The 22,543-nt window shown below is 37.8% G+C and overlaps 3 protein-coding genes across 3 annotated transcripts; 2 read left to right on the plus strand and 1 right to left on the minus strand.

The window, feature by feature from the left end:
- Positions 1-511: 511 nt before the first annotated feature.
- On the plus strand, positions 512-1,738 carry LOC123885986 (uncharacterized mitochondrial protein AtMg00810-like). The gene is made up of 2 exons (XM_045935327.1): positions 512-625; positions 737-1,738. The coding sequence occupies exons 1-2, from the start codon at positions 512-514 to the stop codon at positions 1,736-1,738; spliced, it is 1,116 nt and encodes a 371-aa protein (XP_045791283.1).
- A 12,273-nt stretch (positions 1,739-14,011) lies between these two features.
- LOC123885987 (tropomyosin-2-like) lies at positions 14,012-14,626 on the plus strand. The gene has a single exon (XM_045935328.1). The coding sequence runs from the start codon at positions 14,012-14,014 to the stop codon at positions 14,624-14,626; it is 615 nt and encodes a 204-aa protein (XP_045791284.1).
- Positions 14,627-17,060: 2,434 nt separating this feature from the next.
- On the minus strand, positions 17,061-20,884 carry LOC123885988. The gene is made up of 2 exons (XM_045935329.1): positions 17,264-20,884; positions 17,061-17,075 (listed from the first exon to the last, which is right to left on the minus strand). Exons 1-2 carry the CDS (start codon positions 20,882-20,884, stop codon positions 17,061-17,063), a joined length of 3,636 nt encoding a protein of 1,211 aa, XP_045791285.1.
- Positions 20,885-22,543: the final 1,659 nt, after the last annotated feature.

Genomic DNA, 22,543 nt, shown 5'->3' on the forward strand with positions numbered 1-22,543 from the left:
AAAGAATTCAGCTAGTGTGATGATTGAAGAAGTTAGTGAAGAACAAGTAAATTAACGAGTGCCTGAGGTGAGAAGATCAAACAGGCCAAGAGTTCTACCAGCAAGGTTACAAGAGTGTGAAATGAACTCAGATAATCAAGTGAACCATGATGGTGAGTTAATCCATTTAGCATTCATGCCTGAATCAGAACCAATTGATGTGACTAGTGCACTGCAAAGTGAAAAATGGAGATGTGCTATGAAAGAAGAATTGGATTCAATTGAAAGCAATCAAACATGTGAGCTGGTTGATCTTCCACAGAGAAAGAAAGCAATAGATGTGAAATGGGTTTACAAACTGAAAGTAAACTCAAAGGGTGAAATAACCAGATATAAAGCAAGACTAGTAGCAAAAGGATTTCTTCAAAAGGAAGGAATTGACTATGATGAAGTGTTTGCACCTGTTACTAGAATGGAAACAATAAGGTTAGTAACTGTTATTGCTAACCTAAATAGCTGACCTATGTATCAAATGGATGTGAAGTCAGCATTCCTGAATGGACCTATAGAAGAAGAAGTTTATGTTGCACAGCCACCTGGTTATGAAGTGAAAGGTCAAGAGTTTAAAGTGTACAAGCTTAAAAAGGCACTCTATGGATTGAAACAAGCTCCAAGAGCCTGGAACAAAAGGATTGACAAGTTCTTAAATGAAATTGGGTTTAAGAAATGTATCACTGAACATGGAGTGTATGTCAAGAAAGATGCTGCAAAGGGAATAATTGTAATCTGTCTATATGTAGATGATTTGCTTATCACAAGAAGCAATGAATCATACATTAGTGAATTCAAGGGTGACTTAAGGAAGGAGTTTGAAATGACAGATTTAGGCCTTATGACATATTTTCTGGGCATTGAGTTTCTGACAAATGAGCAAGGAATCTTAATGCATCAAACCAGATATGCATCAGAGATCTTAAAGAAATTTGAGATGGACAAATGCAATGTTGCATTGTCACCTGCTGAACCAAGGTCACAGTTGACAAAGTGTACAAAAGAAGAGGATGTAGACCCTACATTCTATAGAAAACAGATTGGTTCTCTAAGATATTTGTGCAACACAAGGCCTGATTTGGCTTACAGTGTTGGAATTGTTAGCAGGTTCATGGAAAAGCCTAAAAGCTCACACCTAATAGCAGTAAAGAGGATACTTAGGTATGTGAAAGGTACCATAAACTATGGTATTATGTTCCCTGCAAGTCACAGAAAGAAAGAATGCGAACTAATTGGCTATACAGATTCAAATTGGTGTGGTGATCATGAAGATAGAAAATCAACTGCTGGTTATATGTTTTTCTATGGTGGAGCACCAATTTCATGGTGTTCTAAGAAGAAACCTGTGGTAGCCCTATCCTCCTATGAAGCAGAGTATATTGCAGCATCACTCAGCACTTGTCAGGCTATTTGGCTGAAAAATTTGATTGAAGAGATAAGCAAGGACAAGTGTGAAACAGTTACTTTGAAGATTGATAATGTGTCTGCTATAAACCTTGCAAAGAACCCTATTGCTCATGGCAGGAGCAAGCATATAGAGTTAAGGTTCCATTACTTAAGAGAGCAAGTAAACAATGGCAACCTGGCTCTGATAGATTGCAGAAGTGAAGAACAAGTTGCAGACTTGTTGACCAAGGCAGTGACAGTCCAAGTGTTTGAAAAATTGAGAAGTGAAATGGGAATTGAGACAGTGGACAATATGAATTAAGGGGGAGTGTTGAAATTCATAGAATTCATTGTGTAATTCATATGTCCAAAGTGTTACTTGTTGAGTAAGTAACCAAAGGTTTGTTGTAACTACTTGCTTAGGTGGCAAGCTAGTTTGTTAGTTAGTTGAGCTAACAAACTTGTAGTTAGTTAGAAGTGTCATTAGAGTTAGTTTTGAGTTTGTTAGGGTCGGTTACAAGTTAGTTAGGACCTAAGTGAGTTACCAAAGTGTGGTAAACTAGTATAAATGCTATGTGTGCATTATTAGTGATTGTAACCTTTTTTGTGCCCCTATGTGGAAGAATAAAAACTAACTTTTTCTCTATACTTCATCATCTTCTTCAACACACTATTATTCTCTTTTCATTCTTTTCATTCAATTGATCAAAACCTGCAAGCCAAGCAATTCTGCAGTGTGCTCATAGGCAAGCCCAGTGCCATAGCAGCTGGTGTGTGTGAGAGTTCAATCTTGCAGTTCTAGTGTGTGTGTGTATCTTCTGATGCGCCAACATCTCTGTGTTCTTGACCATCTTCGGTTTTTTTTTTTTTTTTTGAAGTTTTAAATATAACCAAGATGCGAAAAATATGTTGTCAAATTTGATAGGTATGCAGATCAAAGAATCTAATTATGTTTTGAGGATTTTGAAGTCATATACAAAAATGGAGGTGAGGAAAGCATTTCAATTTTCTTTTAGAAAAGTACCCTTGGTTTGTTTAAATCTTAACACCCCCCTTCCAAATCTCCATGTAATTTTTTAAATGCGTGAACTATTAAATTGGTATCCGATTTTGTAAAACAGTTCTAAAATAAGTCTATGATTTTATTAATATTTCAAATTAAAGTCTATGATTTTGTTAAATTTTACTCATATTAATCTTTCAAAAAAGAAAATATGTTAGGGATTAAATTGTAAATATATAAGTGGATAAACTTAAAGATCAAATTGATAATAAGTTGTAAGTAATATAGGAACTTCTCTATTTGAAGTAGTTTTTGTTAAGAATATAGATATAGATATAGATTCTTATTTAATCAATTAAAGTTAGTTGATGGGTTACCAAGTTGGTTAGAAGATTGAAAAGTTAGTTAGGGAGTTAGTTACTCTAAATAGTCCTGTAAATAAACTACTTCATTGTACATTTTACTCAATTTTTTATCAATCTATATTTATTCAATATGAATTTCTACGAGTATCTTCCTCATGAATATTCTTATGCTCTCTATCTTGCTTATGAGTATGATCTCTATCCCCATGATTTCATGATTCTTAACGGCTTTTAGCTAGGATTAGGAGGGTAGAGTATCCCTTGTACTTCTCTCTTTTATTTTATTTTTTTATTTTGATAAGTAAATTTGAATTATAAATTTATAAAAGAGTACAAGGGGTACTCAAACCCTTACAATTCAGTACGAAACAATTATATACTTTGTAAACATGCAATAGGGTTAGAACACCAATCCGAAAAAGAATAGGTAGACTTGCGTCCTGCTCTTCCACTAAACCATATCCATGAAATCGCCGTAATATTATCAACCAACGTAGGAACAACCGCCACCTCCCCTCGAAATATAATATTGTTCCGCAATTTCCATCTGCACCAATAAGTAGTCATCCAAATCAAATGTCTAATTCGCCCACCTTTTTTTGACTTGACAAGATCACCACATTTAAGAAAATGGTTCAACCCTTCATCACCAAAAGGAAAATCACAACCCATCCATTTGAAAATTGCATTCCACGCCATTTGAGTGAATTTACATCTATAGAAAAGATGAGAACAAGTCTCTACATATTGAAAACAGAACACACATGTAAATTCATGAGGGTTTGTAATAATACCTTTAGATGCTAAAGCATCCCGCGTTGGTAATTTCTCCAATAATAATCTCCACCCGAATACACTCACTTTGGAGGGCACATCAGTTTTCCACATCTTTTGAATGGCCTCCAACAATCTTCCCTTTTATGAGTTTAGTACTTATTAAACTTCTCTCATTTGTATCAAAAAATTATTTGTTGTTCAAAAACAATCGTTAAATATAAGAACAAACTTTACAGTTTAATAGAGTCAAAACACCTTTTTAAAATATTCATAAACTCAAAGATCTATTTAAGAGTGGCTTATAAAATCAGAACTAATTTAATAATTATTTCTTTTTTTTTAAAATATATCCGATATTAAAATTTTAGAATTGTGGAAGGGAAGGATAATTTCTTTCTAAAATATGCTAAATGTTACGATGAATATAATTCACGAATATCGCAAACGGCGGTAGTATAACATTTATTTAGTCAAATGAACAAAAAAGAAAAATATCAGAGTAATAAAATAAAAGGCTTAACTACACATTTGGTCCCTTACGTTTATTTTAGATTTCAATTTGGTCCCTTACGTTTAAAAAGTATCAATTTGGTCCCTTACGTTTATTTTAGGTTTCAAGTTAGTCATTTCCGTTAGTTTTGTCACTAACACCGTTTGAACAGTACACGTGTCAATATATTCAAGTGCCACGTGTCAGTCCACATATGCAAATTGGCTGCCACATGTGACAAAATTGACGGAAAGGACTAACTTGAAACCTAAAATAAACGTAAGGGACCAAATTGATACTTTTTAAACGTAAGGGACCAAATTAAAACCTAAAATAAACGTAAGGGACCAAATGTGTAGTTAAACCAAAATAAAACTATGCACAAGACATTCACAGGGAAAAACATGAAATGTGAGGAGTACTGAGATCTCTATTAACTTTGACGATGATAATAAAGATTGAATTTGGTCTCTCGTATATAGTTTTTTGTGACTGAATTTATTCCCTAACAAAAAATAGGGTCATGCTAAACAGTGCCCCCGGGGCACTTGTTAAGCATACCTAAAAAGGAAATAAAAAATAAAATTTATATTGAAAATACAACTTTTTATACTTTTGAGGCATTGAATGCACGTATTTCGAGACAGAATTCTATTTTAACATAATACTTAAATTAGGCACTAATATTTTTTATGCAATGGATAAATTAGTCTATAACTCATTATAATACATATTAATTTGTTCCTAGTATAAAAATGTTAAAGACGTACTTAATTATTTGAGTATTATTTTTAGTTGGAGACGAAATTAGGTAGCAAGAAAATATAACTTTTACCAAATCACTGTTATCAAATATTGATTTTTTGAAGCACGTTATCAAATATTGATGTCATATTGAAGTATAGAAAAACAAATTTTCAAAATATAAGTTGAAGAGAGATGAAGAAATCAGTAAACGAGCATGGAAATGACAGAGAGGTAAAGAAAGGTCTTCTACTCTTCTTGTTTTGTACCTGTACTTTTGAGATATTTTGTAATCTAAAACATAATTATATTATTTTAAATTAAAATAAATTATAAAGGGTAAAAGTGGATTTTAATAATTCATTCACTAAAATTTAGAATTTTTTAACATGAGATGAATTTAATATAAATTTTTTACATGGTCAAAATTCAATAATTATGACCTAAATATCAAATTTTAAGCTCGATTTTGTTATTTTTTATTTTTTGATAGCAAAGAAGATCTAAACTCGAAAATGAGGGATTACGACGATATTACATGAGGGGTAGTGTTCTTCAATAAATTCAAAATGCAACAAATTACTAATACTACGGGCAAACATTTAAGTAAGAAGTAATGAGCTCGATTTTTGTATATGAAGTTTTTATGATATTTTAAACATTCTTAAAAAAAATCATTTAAACATAATCATTGTCTGACCAAGTCTAGCATGGGAAAGGCATGTAGGTCTCCCATAGTGGGAAACAAATTTTCATCTTTAGATCATAAAAGTCTACCATAGATTATAATAAAATGTCCACACCATATTCTATCCTCTTTCATCAAAATTATTTTTTAATTTATATATTATTTATTATTATTAAATTAATTATATTTTATTATTAAATAAATTTTTATATGCCAAAATTAATCTTTCTTTATCTTTCAAAGTTTATATTGTGATTGCAATTTTTAATCTTTGTCGATATTAGTAATTGTATTTGTTGTTACCTTCATTTTTTATGTATGACCAAATATCAAGAGTAAGGGAAAAATGGAATTCTCCATGTTAATTTATTTTTTATATGCTCAATTCACTAAATTAACATTTTTAAAGTATGTTTGTTACATATTATTTGAGAGAAAAATCAACATTTTTAATAGTTTTATTTGTGTTTCTTTAGGCTTTGAAACAATTTCTAGTCTACAAATATAATTTTTCTCATTAGAATAGAAATTAGTTTATTATTTTAATAATTATTGTAAATGAGAGAGAATATTTAAAAAAGTCACTATTAGGATGTTCGATCTTCTGCAATTGCTATCGGAGAGGGCTGAAACCACTTGATGTCGAAACTGACCACCGAACCATTAGGTGATCCAGTGGGCCGGATACTAGTGGGAAAAAATCACTATTATATAAACAAAAACAAATCAACTTAAAAAAATGAGATATGAAATTAATAAAATGAGATATTTTGTACAATGAGACTTCCTCTTATGTGTGTTTAATCTATCAACTTTCTCTATTTCTAAGTTCGATTTTTAGATTTTTTTTCACCTTTGTTATTGTACATGTACACTTTGACGTGGAATATATATTACATTAAAATAAAATTTTGGCATATAAAAATTAATTTAATAATAACATATAATTAATTTAATAATAATAATAATATATAAATTAAAAAATAATTTTGATTGTCTTTATAAGTCATCCCACCAATTTTCAACTTATAACCTAATTCTCTCCTTCTTTCTCTACCGCTGCACACTCTTCTTCTTGGTTGATTTTTTTGTTTTATCCATTAAAGATGGGTGATTTATGATCAATTTTGATCCGGAATCACCCTCTTGATTGTTTTTTATTTCATTTTACTTAAATAAGTGATATCCATACACTTTTTAGGTTTTATTCGAGTTTTCTCTCTTGTGATTGTTTCATCTGGTGTTGTTTTAATCCAGTCTTAGTGCAGGGTATTTGTTTTGTTTGCCCAGTCTTAGTACGGTGTTTGTCCCGTCTTGGTACGGTGTTTGTTCTTTGTTCAGATTTGCAGGTTCATTTCGATCCAAATCCAGTACAGATTCAATGACTTTAGCATCATCAACGTTGCAGATCCGGATACATGATTATTCCGGACATTTGAAGTTTGTCAAATCAATCGTAGGCTTTGTCAAAGACATTAGGCCTTTTTATGCTATTAAGGGCTCGTTTGGCCCAGCTTTTTTTAGAGCTTATGCAAACAACTTATGCAATTTTTATATATTATTATAAGTTTGTCAAGGTAGTTTATGATAAAATAACTTATAAAATTACAATTTTCACTAGTGTGAACTTATAAAATAACATAAAACCTAATTTATATTGCATAAGCATTTTGCATAAACTCTAAAAAAAGTTGGGTCAAACGGTGTTACCTCGATTTTTTGACCATATGCATTTAATGTCAATTTGGTGCGTTATCTTAAATGTGCCACTAAATAGAATGGACGGAAATAATAAATGGAATTTATCCATGAGGTCCAAAGTGGACACATTAAATAAGTTAATAAAATATATAAAAGGGTGATTAATTTACCTAATTAAGTCCATTTAAAGACTTAATTTTATAAAATATTTTATTTAACAAGATGGCAAAATTGCCTTCGAATAGAATGTAGTTTTCAAGGCTTGGTATTCGAAGTTTTGGACTTAGAATTATTTTCATTACTTTCAGCAGGAAATGGCAAGAGTTTCGAAGGCAGGGTTCGAGTGACAGTTGAAGCTAAAGAGGCAGTTATTTTCTTCAAGCTTAATTAATAGATCGTGGGTTCATGGGCTTGGGAAGCTGACGAAGCACGTTTACACAAGCAGTTGTGTATTCTTGCGCCTATAAATAGTAGTTCCTTTAGTTGGAATAAGGGTCACAATTCATATACAAAATTCACAAACCTAAAATATCCATGCGTTCGAGAGAAAAGGGTGAAGTGAAGAACATGTATGAATTCGTGAACCATTTACTTTCTTTGTAAAACTTTTACATTTTTACGCAATTTTAATCTTTCTTTTGCAATTTATCTTTTTAAATTCTCTCGTTCGAGGGAACCTTGTATAATATTTACATTTTTCTTTGTAAATTGTTCTTTCAAATTGGTTTACCAAATGTTTATTTCAATGATGAACATTAAAATTTATACACAAAATATGTCCTAGGATTTACTAGTTGGTCATGCAAGTAATTGAATTAAATTAGCGATTGTTTACGAAAACCAATGTAAACAAACGGACCCTAACTCAGATGTTGTGACTTGTGAGCCTGTTTGCAGAATAATCCTTATTAGTTTTTAGCGAAATTGAATATGTAATAATTTTGATTGATGTATTCTCTCTGAATTTGAATGAATGAACGAATATTGTTGTTTTGCGTCAAAAAAAAAAAAAAAGTCACTAATGATAATTAATTAAACATCTTTTGTTGTATGTATATAGATGGTAGCATTTGCCCTTGAAACACACAGCGTGCCTTGCAAGGTGCATGCGTCTTCCACATTGACTATCCATAGGAAGACTTTCAAAAAATCCAAAGCAATGATGGTCTATTTTGTCCATTGACTCAGCTTAAGCAAAGACTGCTATGTCCATGTGGCTATTTTAAGCTTAACAACATCTAAAATTTCTCTTTTAATGAAAAAAATAATAATTCTCAATTATTTTGAAACTTTCTTTGGTTCAGCCTAGCAATATATATATATATATATATATATATATATATATATATATATATATATATCAATATTTTTTATATTAAAAACATTTTAAACTATAATTTCTTCATATTTTAATTTATATATATTTTAGGATACATGAAATGAGATTTAAGAGTTAAGTGGTTATATAATATTTCTTGTATTACATTAAATTATAAATTGTTAATGACTAAAAGCATACATGTCATTTTTTTTATATATGAATTATAAAATAATTGTGAAATTGTAGTACTTATCTAAAAATTATTGTCATCTATGAACAAAAAAAAAAAATCATTCTATCATAAAAATATATTTAAATTCTTTTTAATTTCTACATTTAATTTGTTATATTATATTTTCAATAATCAAATTGACCATTTTTTTTATTATTAAATATTTTTTTGATGTAATTTTTATTATTAAATATGATGATAAACATGTAGATTATTTAATTGATGACATAAGTAGCCAGTTATGCATTTTCAATAATCACACACAACTTGTATGAAAAAAAAAAAGAAGAAGAGAGAAGTGGCCAGTTATGAATTATCAAAATAGTAATAATAATAATAATAATAATAATAATAATAATAATAATAATAATAATAATAATAATAATAATAATAATTATGCTTTCTTTCTTAATTTTTCTCAAAAATATATTTCCTTTTCATAAAGCATGTCCAATATGAACCGATACGACTCATTCTCGAGTAAAAAGGATTCCCTCAAATTAAAAAAAGGACAATATTAAAGGAAGCTAAATGGGGTTTTTCTTTAGCGTCTACGTTGGATACTTGTTGGAAAAGAAATATCCAAGATGCATCATTGTCAAGGTATACTAATCTTTTATTTATTTATTTATTTATTTATTTTTTAGTAATAAAAGGAAGGTTGAATTGCTCCTAGGCCTTCATTGTGATGATGTGGCATGCTTTAGAGAGCTCTCATATCTATTTAAAATTTGTCCCACAATTTATTTTGTATGTCCATTCATCCTCAAATGTAATTATCTATATGTTACAATAATAATGGCTCCCAATATTTTTTTTTGCAAAGAACAAAAAAAAATGCTATATTGATGTTGATAATTATACATGTGAAGTTCAAGTGACAAGTAATTTAAATTAGTAGCAAGTGTAACATATAACATAAATAATAGTAATAATGAAAAAAAGACAAAAAAAAAAGATCAAATTATAAAAGAAAAAATGAATAGATATATGCTCTTTCATATTTTACACTACCAAACATAAAATATAAACTATGCATGCATAATGTTCTGGTAAAAACTCAAAGGGGGTTGTATTATTAAGTAAATGGTGTGATTACACTTGGTTCAATCCCAACAACCCTGGGAGTTTTAATAGTCAGAAAAGGATCCCTTCTAAATGAAAGTATGGAGCTATTTATAGAGCTTCTAGTCTTCTTCTCCAAGTAAGGGTTCCTAAAAATCCGGTCCTTAGCATCTTCTTCGGTGGTATAGCGTGAAAATAGGGATGAAAACCTTGGTCTCCAAGCTATGGCGGTTGCGGGAAGTTGGTTTCTTCCTTCCCAAGTCAGTTGCTAACACAGGGAAGAAAAAGATATTTATAACAATACGGGATTCAACTTCTGGGCGTTGCCCCGCTATCTTTGATCACGCCCGGGGCCTCGTGTCGCCTAATGGGCGTTTAGGGCTTTCTGGATTTGGGCCTAATACTCTTTCCTATATTATTTGGGCTTGCTGAATTTGCTTCTAAGCCCATTGCCCAGTCCACAGCCCCCCAAGCACGAAATCCATAGGAGCGAAGTGCTTGAATATGATTCAAATTTCCCTCTCAAATTTTTGGCGCGAGGTGAATCTTGTCACGTCCTTACCCATTTTCTAATGCACGTTGCTCTATTTACACCATGTTTATTAACCGTTTCTCCACTTCTTGCAGCCACGATGAGATTTTTCTTCTATAAAATGAAGCATTCGATACTGGGATCAACTCATCAGATTCTCACCTGCTTGCTTAAGAGTTTTCTTTTTGCAGTATGTCTCCCAAAAATCCTCCCTTTGAACGTGGTCAATCTCCTGCTTCCCCCGTCATCAAGCGGCTCCGGCGTATGTTGACCCTGAGTACGGAGGACTTAATGGACGATTTTGGTGAGTTCTCAGAGTTTGTCAAAGAGCTTAATGATTATTGCTGGAGGTTGACCAAGGAAGAGAAGCGTTTTCTTGACAGTGTGCTGCGTCTGGAGAAGGAGTTGAAGGATAGTGCATCCTTTGTGATTGCTGTGGAGAATGTCAAAGAATGCCATGCCGAAGTTACCGAAGCTGTCGACAGCCAGATAGAGATCACGAAAGAGACCATGGATGTGCAGGAGGAGATCCTGGGTATATGCTTTAACGAGGAGCGAAGAGTGGACGATCGTCTGGCGCTGCTGAACAAGGAGATGAAGCCGCTTGTGAAGAGGAAGAGGGCTCTTCAAGGCGAGATTAGGGATGACGTTGCTAAGTTGATTTCCAGGCGCCATTCTTTGGTGGACCTTTTGGACAAGCAGAGCGAGCTGAGAGAGGATCTGAAGCCTATTGAAGAAAACATGGTGAAGGCGAAAAGGGTGAAACGGGCATTGGAGGAAATGCACCGTATCGCCGTTGCTGATGCTGGTGAATTGGGGAGCTCTACCGTGCCATGAAGTCTTTTTTTTTTGCTCGTCTTTCCATTTGTACTTTTCTTTCTAATGTTTGTAATTTTGCTTCTGTACTTTGAGACTATTGTTGTTTTCTTTTCGTATCTTTGTTTTCGTTGTATTTCCCTTGCAACATTCTGAATATTAAGCAATTTCCTTTCTATTGTGTTGTTCTTCTGTTCCTTATAGTACCGCCTCCCTTTGCAGTCTTCAATAACTAAAATGGGTCAAATTTTGACTTCTTGGAAACATAAAAGTGGCATTTCTCGAGACAGTCAAAACTTGGTGGTTACAACCGTCCAAGCATTTATTACTACCGTTAATCACGATGTTAAGGTTAAACATTGACTATAAATATCACCTGATAAACTCAAATTTATATCAACTTGTTTTGAATCATCACGATGGAAAAGAACAATGCCAAAATACCTGCTGCTGAGAAGTCTCAACCTCAGCGAAGGAAGAAAAGGGTAGAGGAATCTACCTCTAATTCCACTCGCTTCCGAAGGTCTAAAGAGGTCAAAAAGGTGGAGGTTATCGTTCTTTCCTCAGATACCTCCGATTCTGGTAGTGGTGATGAGGATTACGTTTCGTTTCTGGAGACCTATATCCCTCCTGAGCTTCGTGCTTCTTCGTCCAGTGAAGAAGAGGGGTCCTGGGTCACCGTGGAATCCAAGATGACTTTTCCTGAGCCTGCGCAGAAGGATTCGGAATCCGAGTGATAGGATTTTTAGGACTAGTTTTTCTTTGTAACTTTGCTTTATATCATTGTACCTTTATTTTTCGAAATTAATAAATATCTCTTTTTTGGTCTAGGACTGAATTTATTATTCCTGCGTTTTGCTTTCTCCTTAATCATGAATTTTTTCCTTTTGGGCGTTTCTTCCCTTTTAACTTCTGTTACGCCTATTTAATCCGAGGCGAGGCTCGTACTTTTGGCGTGGTTATTCTTGAGGCGCGTTGTGCTTCGAGGCGACTTCAACTTCGCCTTTAGGATAATAACTATTTGACGATAAATCTTCCAAAACTTACTCTCGGGATACACGCTTTTTGACACGTATTTAATCCGACGACGCAGGCGATACTTCTTACTTCGACTTCTGGACTTCAACCAGTCGAAAGGGTTTCCCTCTTTATAAGTAGTATTTCCGTTTCTTTTTTCCCTTTACTTCTTTCTTCTCGCGAATCAGTATTCTTTTTCATATACCCTTCTTTGATCCTCCAGCAAGCCTTTGTTCAACGCTTCGTGTTAGGACGCTTCCAGTTTATTGCTCCAAGCTTTGTCAATTTCTTAAGGTATTCTACTTTTATACCTTACTCCTTTTCGCCGATTTGGTCTGTCTTGATTAGGAACCCTAATTTTTTTGATTAGGTTAAAAAATAGATGGTTATTTTGAGGGAGTTAGATGACAATGAGGGGAGGGTTCCTATTTCTTCTTCTAGTTATCTCGAATGGGCGCAACAAGTTCGCGCCCACTATACTAGGGCTAACGGCGTTCTTAATAGCCGAGGGTTTTACTCGGAATTATGGGGTTTTGATGTTGGGAGTAGTAGTAGTGATAGTGATAGTGATAGTAGTGATAGCGGTAATGACAGTGATTGCGTCATAATATCCCCTTCCTCTTTCACAGGAAAGCGGAAGAACCCCTGCCGAGATCTGGTCGTTGCTGATTACATTCCAGTCACCATGGAAGTTCCTTCGAAGTATACTAGTGTGGAAATGGTGAGGAGCTTTAGGAAAGCCGTCAAACTTTCTGACTCTCGACATGAAGATTCTATTATTACCGAGCCTGTCAGAGAAGATGAGTTTGTATTCTTTAAAAACGACACCCCGCCAGATTATTTCTACCTTTATACTGGCGTGATCCAACCCCTCAATATTTGGCTGCCTTTTACCCCTTTTGAGGCGGAGATGTTGAAGGTTCTTAACGTCGCCCCTACCCAACTTCATCCCAATAGTTGGGCCTTTATCAAAGCCTACGAGGTAATGTGCTTAGGTTTCGAACTGGAGCCCTCAATTGGCGTCTTTTTCTCCTTCTACCACATTAAAAACTTGAAGCCTCAAACTTTGGTCTCCCTTAGCAGTCAACCTAACCGTCGTCTTCTGAATCTATACGCTTCCAACTTCAAGAACTTTAAGAATTCTTTCTTTCGGGTTCGTAGTGATGAGAAATTTTCTGACTTGATGTATGATGAGGTTGATGATCCTCTATTTCCTTTCTACTGGACCGATAACCCTAGGCTTATCAAGGGTGCTATCTTTGAGGCCTTAAGCGATTTTGAGCAAGATACCGTCAACTTCCTTGACTTCTATGCTCTTATGGATACCGCCGACATTCTTAGGTGTGAGGGTAGTAGTGAGGCCCTGACAGAGTATTTACGTAAGTAATGAATTTGTATCTTTCTTTATTTGTTTAATGTTGATCTCGCCTCGTTACTAACTTGTGTTTCTTTGCCTTCCTTGTTTTTGTAGAGAGAATGAGAACTATCTCGAATGAGGAGAGATTGGCGTTTTTGGCAAAAGCTCGCCAGCAGAAGGCCAATCCCGCCGTTGCTGTGGTCGACCCATTGAAGCAGCTACAAGTGGAGGAAGCTGCTGCCAAAGAAGGGCGAAGTAAGAAGAAGCACGAAGGGCGGATCCGTGTCGAGATCCCGGGGAAAACAACTCCTGGAGCCAAGGAAACCGAGGGTGTCGCTCCTCCTCCTCCCAAAAAGCAGAGGGTCGAGAGTACTACTCAAACTGTCAAGGACGCCTCCAAAGGCAAAGGCGTGGCTTCCGGTTCTTCTCAGCCTCCCTTACTTGGAGCTCTTTTGACCCTTTCGAATTCATTGAAAGGGGAGTGACTATGGTTGGCGATATGACTCGCTTCACCAACACTCCTACTGAGGATCTGAGGAAAAAGGCTTTGGAGTACGAGGTTAAGGGCACTCTTCTCAACTATTTGCTGACTAATCGCCAAGAACAAGAGGTCCAAGAGGCGAAGCAAAAGGTGAAGACCGTTGATGATAATCTGGCTGATATTGAGAAGAGGTATACTGAGACCAAGACCAAGCTGGAGGCAGATATTAAGAAGCTGAAGGAAGAACAGGAAGGCGAGGCGGAGAGGTTGAGGAAAGAGTATGAGGAGAAGCTGGCCAAGATTAAGGAAAGCTATGCCGCTTCTGAGACCAAGCTTAAAGAGAATGCCGCTGCTCAGGACGAGAAGATTTCTAAGCTTTCCAAGGAGAGGGATGCGGCGGTATTTTCCGCTGGGACTTTAGCTGATGAGAAAGCTAGATTAGAGAGTGATGTCACAGAGCTTCAGCTCTATGCCGCCAACCAATATGACGAGGGCTTTTCTTTTGCTATAGAACAGGTCAAGCTTCTTTTTCCAGATCTCGATGCTAAGCGCCTTGGCGAAGCTGATGCAATGAATCAAATTGTTGACGGCAAGCTCGTTCCCTACGTTCCTCCTCAGTGAATGATCTCTTTTGTAATGATCTTGTTTTTGCCCTTCTGTGGCTTTTTTGTGACTATCATGTATGCCCTTTTGTGGCTTTAAACAATTTGCCCTTTGTTGGGTCCTCAATTAATTTCTTCATTTGCCCTTAAGTCTTTTCTTCATAATTTTGCGGATTGTTTTGATATGACGCCTCTTATCATTCTTGCTTTTGAAACTTTTACCCCTACACCTGTGATGTCTTTGACAATTTAACATAATTGTGAGTTGTTTGAGAATAAATTTATACCTGTTGCCTTTTTGGCGATTGTAGCTGGTATGGCGATATGTCGCCTTGTTTTGAGTGCGTGCAAGCTTTTCCTCTTGGTGATGTTGATAATCTTGCTTTTCTTCGCTGTTCATTTTCTGTTTTTGGCGCCCCCTACGGGTGACGCCAGGGCCTTTCAACCTTGATTTAATTTCTATTCTTGACGTCCCCTACGGGTGACGCCAGGGCCTTTCAACCTTGATTTAATTTCTATTTTTGACGTCCCCTACGGGTGACGCCAGGGCCTTTCAACCTTGATTTAATTTCTATTCTTGACGTCCCCTATGGGTGACGCCAGGGCCTTTCAACCTTGTTTTATTTTCTATTCTTGACGTCCCCTACGGGTGACGCCAGGGCCTTTCAACCTTGATTTAATTTCTATTCTTGACGTCCCCTACGGGTGACGCCAGGGCCTTTCAACCTTGATTTAATTTCTATTCTTGACGTCCCCTACGGGTGACGCCAGGGCCTTTCAACCTTGATTTAATTTCTATTCTTGACGTCCCCTACGGGTGACGCCAGGGCCTTTCAACCTTGTTTTATTTTCTATTCTTGACGTCCCCTACGGGTGACGCCAGGGCCTTTCAACCTTGATTTATTTTCTGTTTTTGACGTCCCCTACGGGTGACGCCAAGGCCTTTCAACCTTGATTTAATTTCTATTCTTGACGTCCCCTATGGGTGACGCCAGGGCCTTTCAACCCTGATTTAATTTCTGTTTCTGACGCCCCCTACGGGTGACGCCAAGGCCTCTCAACCCTGATTTAATTTCTGTTTTTGACGCCCCCTACGGGTGACGCCAAGGCCTCTCAACCCTGATTTAATTTCTGTTTCTGACGCCCCCTACGGGTGACGCCAAGGCCTCTCAACCCTGATTTAATTTCTGTTTCTGACGCCCCCTACGGGTGACGCCAAGGCCTCTCAACCCTGATTTAATTTCTGTTTCTGACGCCCCCTACGGGTGACGTCAAGGCCTCTCAACCCTGATTTAATTTCTGTTTCTGACGCCCCCTACGGGTGACGCCAAGGCCTCTCAACCCTGATTTAATTTCTGTTTCTGACGCCCCCTACGGGTGACGCCAAGGCCTCTCAACCCTGATTTAATTTCTGTTTCTGACGCCCCCTACGGGTGACGCCAAGGCCTCTCAACCCTGATTTAATTTCTGTTTTTGACGCCCCCTACGGGTGACGCCAAGGCCTCTCAACCCTGATTTAATTTCTTAGTCTATTCAGAGTTCATAAGTTAATTAGGTTGACTTTGATTGACGTAAATGTTTTGACTGTGTAAGAAAACATGTGTAATAAAGTAAAAGAGCTACTAAGATTTTGAAATTTAATGAGCCTCGATAAAAACCCTAGTTTGCACAAGGGAAAAGAGTATCTCATTGTTTTTATTTATTAATGAAAATGGTTCTTGTACATCATTAAAATAGTGCTGAAAAGGCATGAATTTACTTGTTCTTCCACCAGTGGCGTGATGCTCCGTAGCTAGCTATAGTAGAACTTTAAGTTTGCTATGTTCCACGTCCTGGGGAGGGTTCTTCCTTCCATAGTCTCTAAGCGATATGCTCCTCCTTCAAAGGCTTCTTGTATACGAAAGGGGCCTTCCCAGTTTGCCGCGAACTTCCCTCCTTTATCCTTTCCCATGGGTCTTTTCAACACTAGATCGCCCTCTTGGAAACTTCTCTGTTTGACTCTCGTATTATAACGCCTAGCGGCCCTTTGCTTTATGGCGAATTCTTTGAAGTGTGCTCTCTCTCTTCTTTCTTCGATCATGTCTAGGTTCTCTTCCAAAGCTCTATCGTTCTCCTCCTGCGTTATGGTTTCTCTGCGCCAACTGGGAGGATTTATTTCCGCCGGGATCATTGCATCTGAGCCATAAACCATTGTAAATGGTGCTTCTCCCGTTGAGGATTGGGGAGTGGTATGATAGGACCACAGGATGGGCGAGATGTGGGCTACCCAAGCCTCGCATTTGCTTTCTAGCCTCCTTTTCAATGCCCTTAATATAACCTTATTTGCCGATTCAGCCTGTCCGTTAGCTTGTGGGTGCTCCACTGATATAAAGGTGTTTTTGATTCCTTTGCTTCGACAGAATTCCACGACCTTTTCGCTGGCGAACTGAGTGCCGTTATCGGACACGATGTACTTAGGCAAGCCGAATCTGCAGATGATTTTTTTCCAATAAAAAATCTTGACCTGTTCCGCCGAAATACTAGATACTGGCTCTGCTTCAATCCATTTTGTAAAATAATCAACGGCGACGATGATCCATCTTGCTTGTTTGTAGCCAACTGGGAATGGTCCAACAATATCCACCCCCCACATGAAAAAAGGCCATGGGGATAATACTGATTTCAATGGCTCTCCAGGCATGTGATGTAAATTAGCGTGTCTTTGGCATTTATCACAGTTTCTTACGTACATGGCGGTGTCATCGTGTATATCCGGCCAGTAAAAACCTGCCCTTAATATTTTTCCTGCCAAAGCCCTTGAACCGATATGGCTGCCACATGAGCCCTCATGCACTTCAGACATAATATGTTTTGCTTCTTCCTTGCTGACGCATAGGAGGAGGGGGGATGCAAATCCCCTTTTGTATAGCCTATCTCCTACCATAGAATACCAGGCCGCCATCTTCTTTAATTTGAAAGCCTTTTCCCTTTCTTTTGGGAGTTCATCTTTTTGGAGGTAACGTATAATGGGTGATCTCCAATCTTCTTCCTCTATCACCATCATCAAATCTTCTCCGCCGATGCTGGGAGTTTTGATCGTTTCTTGGATAACGGTTCTATGGCTCCCTGGTTTCTTTGTGCTCGCCAGTTTTGACAATAGATCTGCTCTCATGTTTTGCTCGCGAGGGACATAAACTAATTCGAACGAGTCGAAGTGTTTAGCTAGACTTTGCACTCCCTCTACGTATTTGATTAACTGTGGTTCCTTCGTCTGAAACTTTCCTGACACTTGGTTGGTTACTAGTTGGGAATCACTCATGGCTTTTAACTCCTTCACTTCCATGTCTTTTGCTAACTTCATTCCTGCTATTAGGGCTTCGTACTCAGCCTGGTTATTGCTGGCTTTGAAGGCGAAACGTAATGATTGCTCTATCATAACGCCATCTGGTCCTTCCAGCACTACTCCGGCTCCACTTCCCCGTACGTTGGAGGCTCCATCTACTGAGAGGGTCCACGTCGCAGCTTTCTCACTTGTTGGCGGGGTAGACATTTCTAATACAAAGTCAGCCAGCCTTTGCGATTTGATGGCCCCTCTAGGCGAGAAAGTGATATCAAATTCTGATAATTCGACGGACCATGCCACCATCCTTCCTGCTAGGTCTGGCTTTCTGAGGACGTTCTTGATAGGGTAATCTGTTCTAACAACTATCTTGTGGCTTTGAAAGTATTGTCTTAATTTTCTAGCTGTGACAACCACCGCAAGAGATAACCTCTCTATCCTCTGGTATCTTGCTTCTGCTCCTCTTAGGGTTCTACTTACAAAATATATAGGCTTTTCTTCGCCCTCTACTTCCTGAACCAGAGCTGAACTTAAGGCTCTATCAGAAACTGCAAGATAAAGGTAAAGGATATTACCTGGTAATGGGCGCGTCAAGATGGGCGGCGATGCCAAAAATTCCTTTAGTTGTCTGAAGGCTTCTTCGCATTCGGGCGTCCAGGAGAATCTTTCATTCTTCCTAAGGGATGCGAAGAAGTGGAAGCCCTTTTCGCCCGCGCATGATAAGAATCTGGATAATGCCGCTATTCTGCCCGTCAAAGTTTGGACCTCTTTCACAGATGTAGGACTTCTCATGTCTATGATAGCTTGACATTTTTCTGGATTGGCTTCTATTCCTCTGTTGGTGAGCATGAAACCTAGGAATTTTCCTGCTTGCACCCCGAAGGAACATTTCGCTGGGTTTAATCTCATGTTGTACTTTCTTATTGATCCCAGGATGTCTAAAAGGTCTTCGTCATGGCGATTTCCTTCGGGAGTTTTCACTACCATATCGTCAATGTATACCTCTAAGTTCTTTCCTATTTGCTCGGAAAAAACCCTGTCCATCAACCTTTGGTATGTTGCTCCTGCGTTCTTCAACCCGAAAGGCATAACGTTGTAAAAATAATTACAGGTATTCGACATGAAGGCTGTATGACAGGCATCTATAGGGTTCATCTTTATTTGATTATACCCTGAGTAGGCGTCCATAAAACTCAACAGTTTGCATCCTGAAGCACCATCAATCAACCTGTCTATGTTGGGCAAATGATATGGGTCTTTGGGGCATGCCTTATTTAGATCCGTAAAATCCACGCACATCCTCCACTTTCCGTTGGCCTTTTTCACCATGACGACGTTAGCCAACCAAGAGGGATATTTTATCTCTTCAATGAATCCAGCCTCTTTTAGTTTTTCCACTTCCTCTGCTATTGCAGCTCGCCTTTCCTCCCCAACTTTTCTTTTTCTCTGGGAGACAGGTTTTGTGTTGGGTGATATTGATAGTTTATGTGTTATCACCCCTTCATCTATTCCTGGCATATCTGAGGGTTTCCATGCAAATAGGTCAGCGTTGTCCTTCAAAATTTTGATGATTCTTCTTCTCTCCTCATTGGGCAACGCCATTCCTAAACCGGTTGTTTGGTGCGGGTGATCGCCGATTTGAACTTGCTCCAGGTCTTCTATAGGGCTCACCCTTCTGTCTTGAAATTCTTCCCTTGGATCCATGTCTGAATTTTCTATGATGTTTATGCCACCCGGAACTGTGGCTTGTCTTCTTTCGGATGCTCCATTCGTATTGGATGCTCGATGCCGTATCTTTAAGCTGGACTCGTAACATTTTTTGGCGAGGATCTGATCGCCTCTAACTGTTCCCACTCCTCCGTTATCTAGAGGGTATTTAATTGCTAGGTACAGAGTGGACATGGCCGCCCCTAAGGTGTTGAAAGCAGGTCTTCCTATGATAATGTTGTAGGAGGTGAACGGAGTTTTGACTACCAAATATCGCACTTTGATAGTCTTGGCGTTACTTCCCTCCCCGAAGGTAGTGAGTAGGGAGGCGTAACCCATCACGTCTACCTGTTCTCTGGAAAACCCAACTAGAGCTCCTGCGTAAGGCTGCAATTGTTCTTCCGCTAATTGCATGGCCTTGAAAGCTTCCCAGTACATGATGTCTGCTGAACTCCCTGAATCAATTAGTACTCTCTTTACATCGCAGTTCAGGATTTGGACTTGTATTACTAAAGGGTCATCGTCATGGGGCGCTACCTCCAGGCCATCCCTTGCAGTAAATGCCAAATCCGGGACGTCGAGTGGTTGGGGTTGTCTCACGAGATATATCTCTGAGATGGCTCGACGCACATATCTTTTCCTTGCTGAGCTGGACTCCCCTCCTCCTGAGAACCCCCCCGCTATTGTATTAACAGCGATCCTCTCCTTTGGAGGCTCTTTACTTGGTCCCGGAGTATCTCGTGGCTCATGCCTGAGGATTTTTGGCACGACGACTCGGCCTTGCGCTGCATCGTCAATGAACCTTCGGAGGTGTCCGCTTTTAATCAGTTCTTCGATCAAATCTCTTAGGCGGAAGCACTTTTCCGTAGAATGACCTCTGCACCTATGGTAGGCGCACCAGGCATTGTCGTTGAGTCCCATGGGGATATTGTTGGCTCTTTTTGGGGGGAGATTTGCCAAGCCACTGGCCAGAATTTCGTTTAACACATACACTTTTGAAGTGTTTAATGGCGTAAACTCTTCCTCGGCGGGGTGATTCCTGAATTCTCTCCTTGGTGGCTGATGGTATGGCTTACCATGGTGCCTCTGCCATGTGTTTCCTTGATGACTTCCCGTTTTTGGTCGCGGGTGTTCTGGGGCTCTAGTAGCACGGCCTACATATTCCTTCTCCTTGGCGTCTCTCTGCCTTTTCTCGGCGTTGCTTTCTTCGCCCTTTATGTAACACTCCGCTCTCTTGTTTACCTCCTGCATTGATGAGGCTGGTTTTTGGGCTAAGGATTCGTTGAAATGTCCTGCTCTTAGCCCATTGTGGAAGGCCGCCACGAACATCTCCTGGTTTGGATTTGAGACCTTGATGGTGGCCTCGCTGAATCTGGCTAGAAAACTACGCAACGATTCACCGTGGTTTTGGCGAATGGAGAATAAGCTAGTTGACGTGACTTTCACGTGTTTCTATTGAATTCCTTGGAAGGTTCATATACCAACGCAAGGCTACATCCTTGAAGGTGCCGGCTAGTAGTTTACATTTTAGGTGTTCTGGAGCATTGATTATGGCAGTTTGTGTTCCAATTGCCATCAGATGCTCTCGAGGGTCAGTTTTTCCATCAAAGGTAGGAAGGTGAGGAACTTTGATCGCTTCCGTGACTTGTGTATCCCATAAATGCTGTGCCAAAGGCTGTACATCCATGATGTTCTCTCCTTCCTCCTCTTCTGAAATCATTTTTGCTTTTTCTTTCTCATGTGTTCTTTCGGCTTCGATAGCCGCGATCTGGGTCTGCAAACGCCGAATTTCTACGACGGCGGCTTGCAAGGTGTTAACGCTAGAATTATCGTTGTTTCCATGTTCTCCAGCCATGTGGAGATGTTTGATTTTTTCGTCTAATTGCTGTGATAGGCTGGGATCAAATGATTTTACCGCAGCCCCACGGTGGGCGCCAAAATGTTCTGGTAAAAACTCAAAGGGGGTTGTATTATTAAGTAAATGGTGTGATTACACTTGGTTCAATCCCAACAACCCTGGGAGTTTTAATAGTTAGAAAAGGATCCCTTCTAAATGAAAGTATGGAGCTATTTATAGAGCTTCTAGTCTTCTTCTCCAAGTAAGGGTTCCTAAAAATCCGGTCCTTAGCATCTTCTTCGGTGGTATAGCGTGAAAATAGGGATGAAAACCTTGGTCTCCAAGCTATGGCGGTTGCGGGAAGTTGGTTTCTTCCTTCCCAAGTCAGTTGCTAACACAGGGAAGAAAAAGATATTTATAACAATACGGGATTCAACTTCTGGGCGTTGCCCCGCTATCTTTGATCACGCCCGGGGCCTCGTGTCGCCTAATGGGCGTTTAGGGCTTTCTGGATTTGGGCCTAATACTCTTTCCTATATTATTTGGGCTTGTTGAATTTGCTTCTAAGCCCATTGCCCAGTCCACATAAATATAATTTGCACTTTGCAAAAATTTACTTTAAATAAATAAACCAAATAAAAAAATTACTACTAAAATTTTTTTCATACTTGACAAAATAAATAAATTTTATGAAGAAAATACTTTAGTTATATTGTTTATTAATTAATTATTATTGTGCTATTATTTAAAAAAAATAACTTTGTCATACCAACTTTTAAACTATCATTCTTTCATATTTCTTAACTCTTATTCCTTGAATATGACAAATAAATTTATCATACAATCCTTTAAACCTTCATCTTTTTCCATTCCTAACCATTGTGTGTATAAATATATGATTTTGTGCACAAATGCTAAATGTTTGTCGTGCAAATTTGAGTTTTCATCATCAGTAGGTTCTTCATCTTTTTCACAATTTATTAGTTTCTATATATATAGCAACTTATTAATTGTGTTACTCTTACATTGTGTGAAAATTTTAGAAATCCTTATTTTTATTGATATAATGTTTG

The sequence above is a fragment of the Trifolium pratense genome, linkage group LG5, assembly GCF_020283565.1.
Source record: "Trifolium pratense cultivar HEN17-A07 linkage group LG5, ARS_RC_1.1, whole genome shotgun sequence".
NCBI lineage: Eukaryota > Viridiplantae > Streptophyta > Magnoliopsida > Fabales > Fabaceae > Trifolium > Trifolium pratense.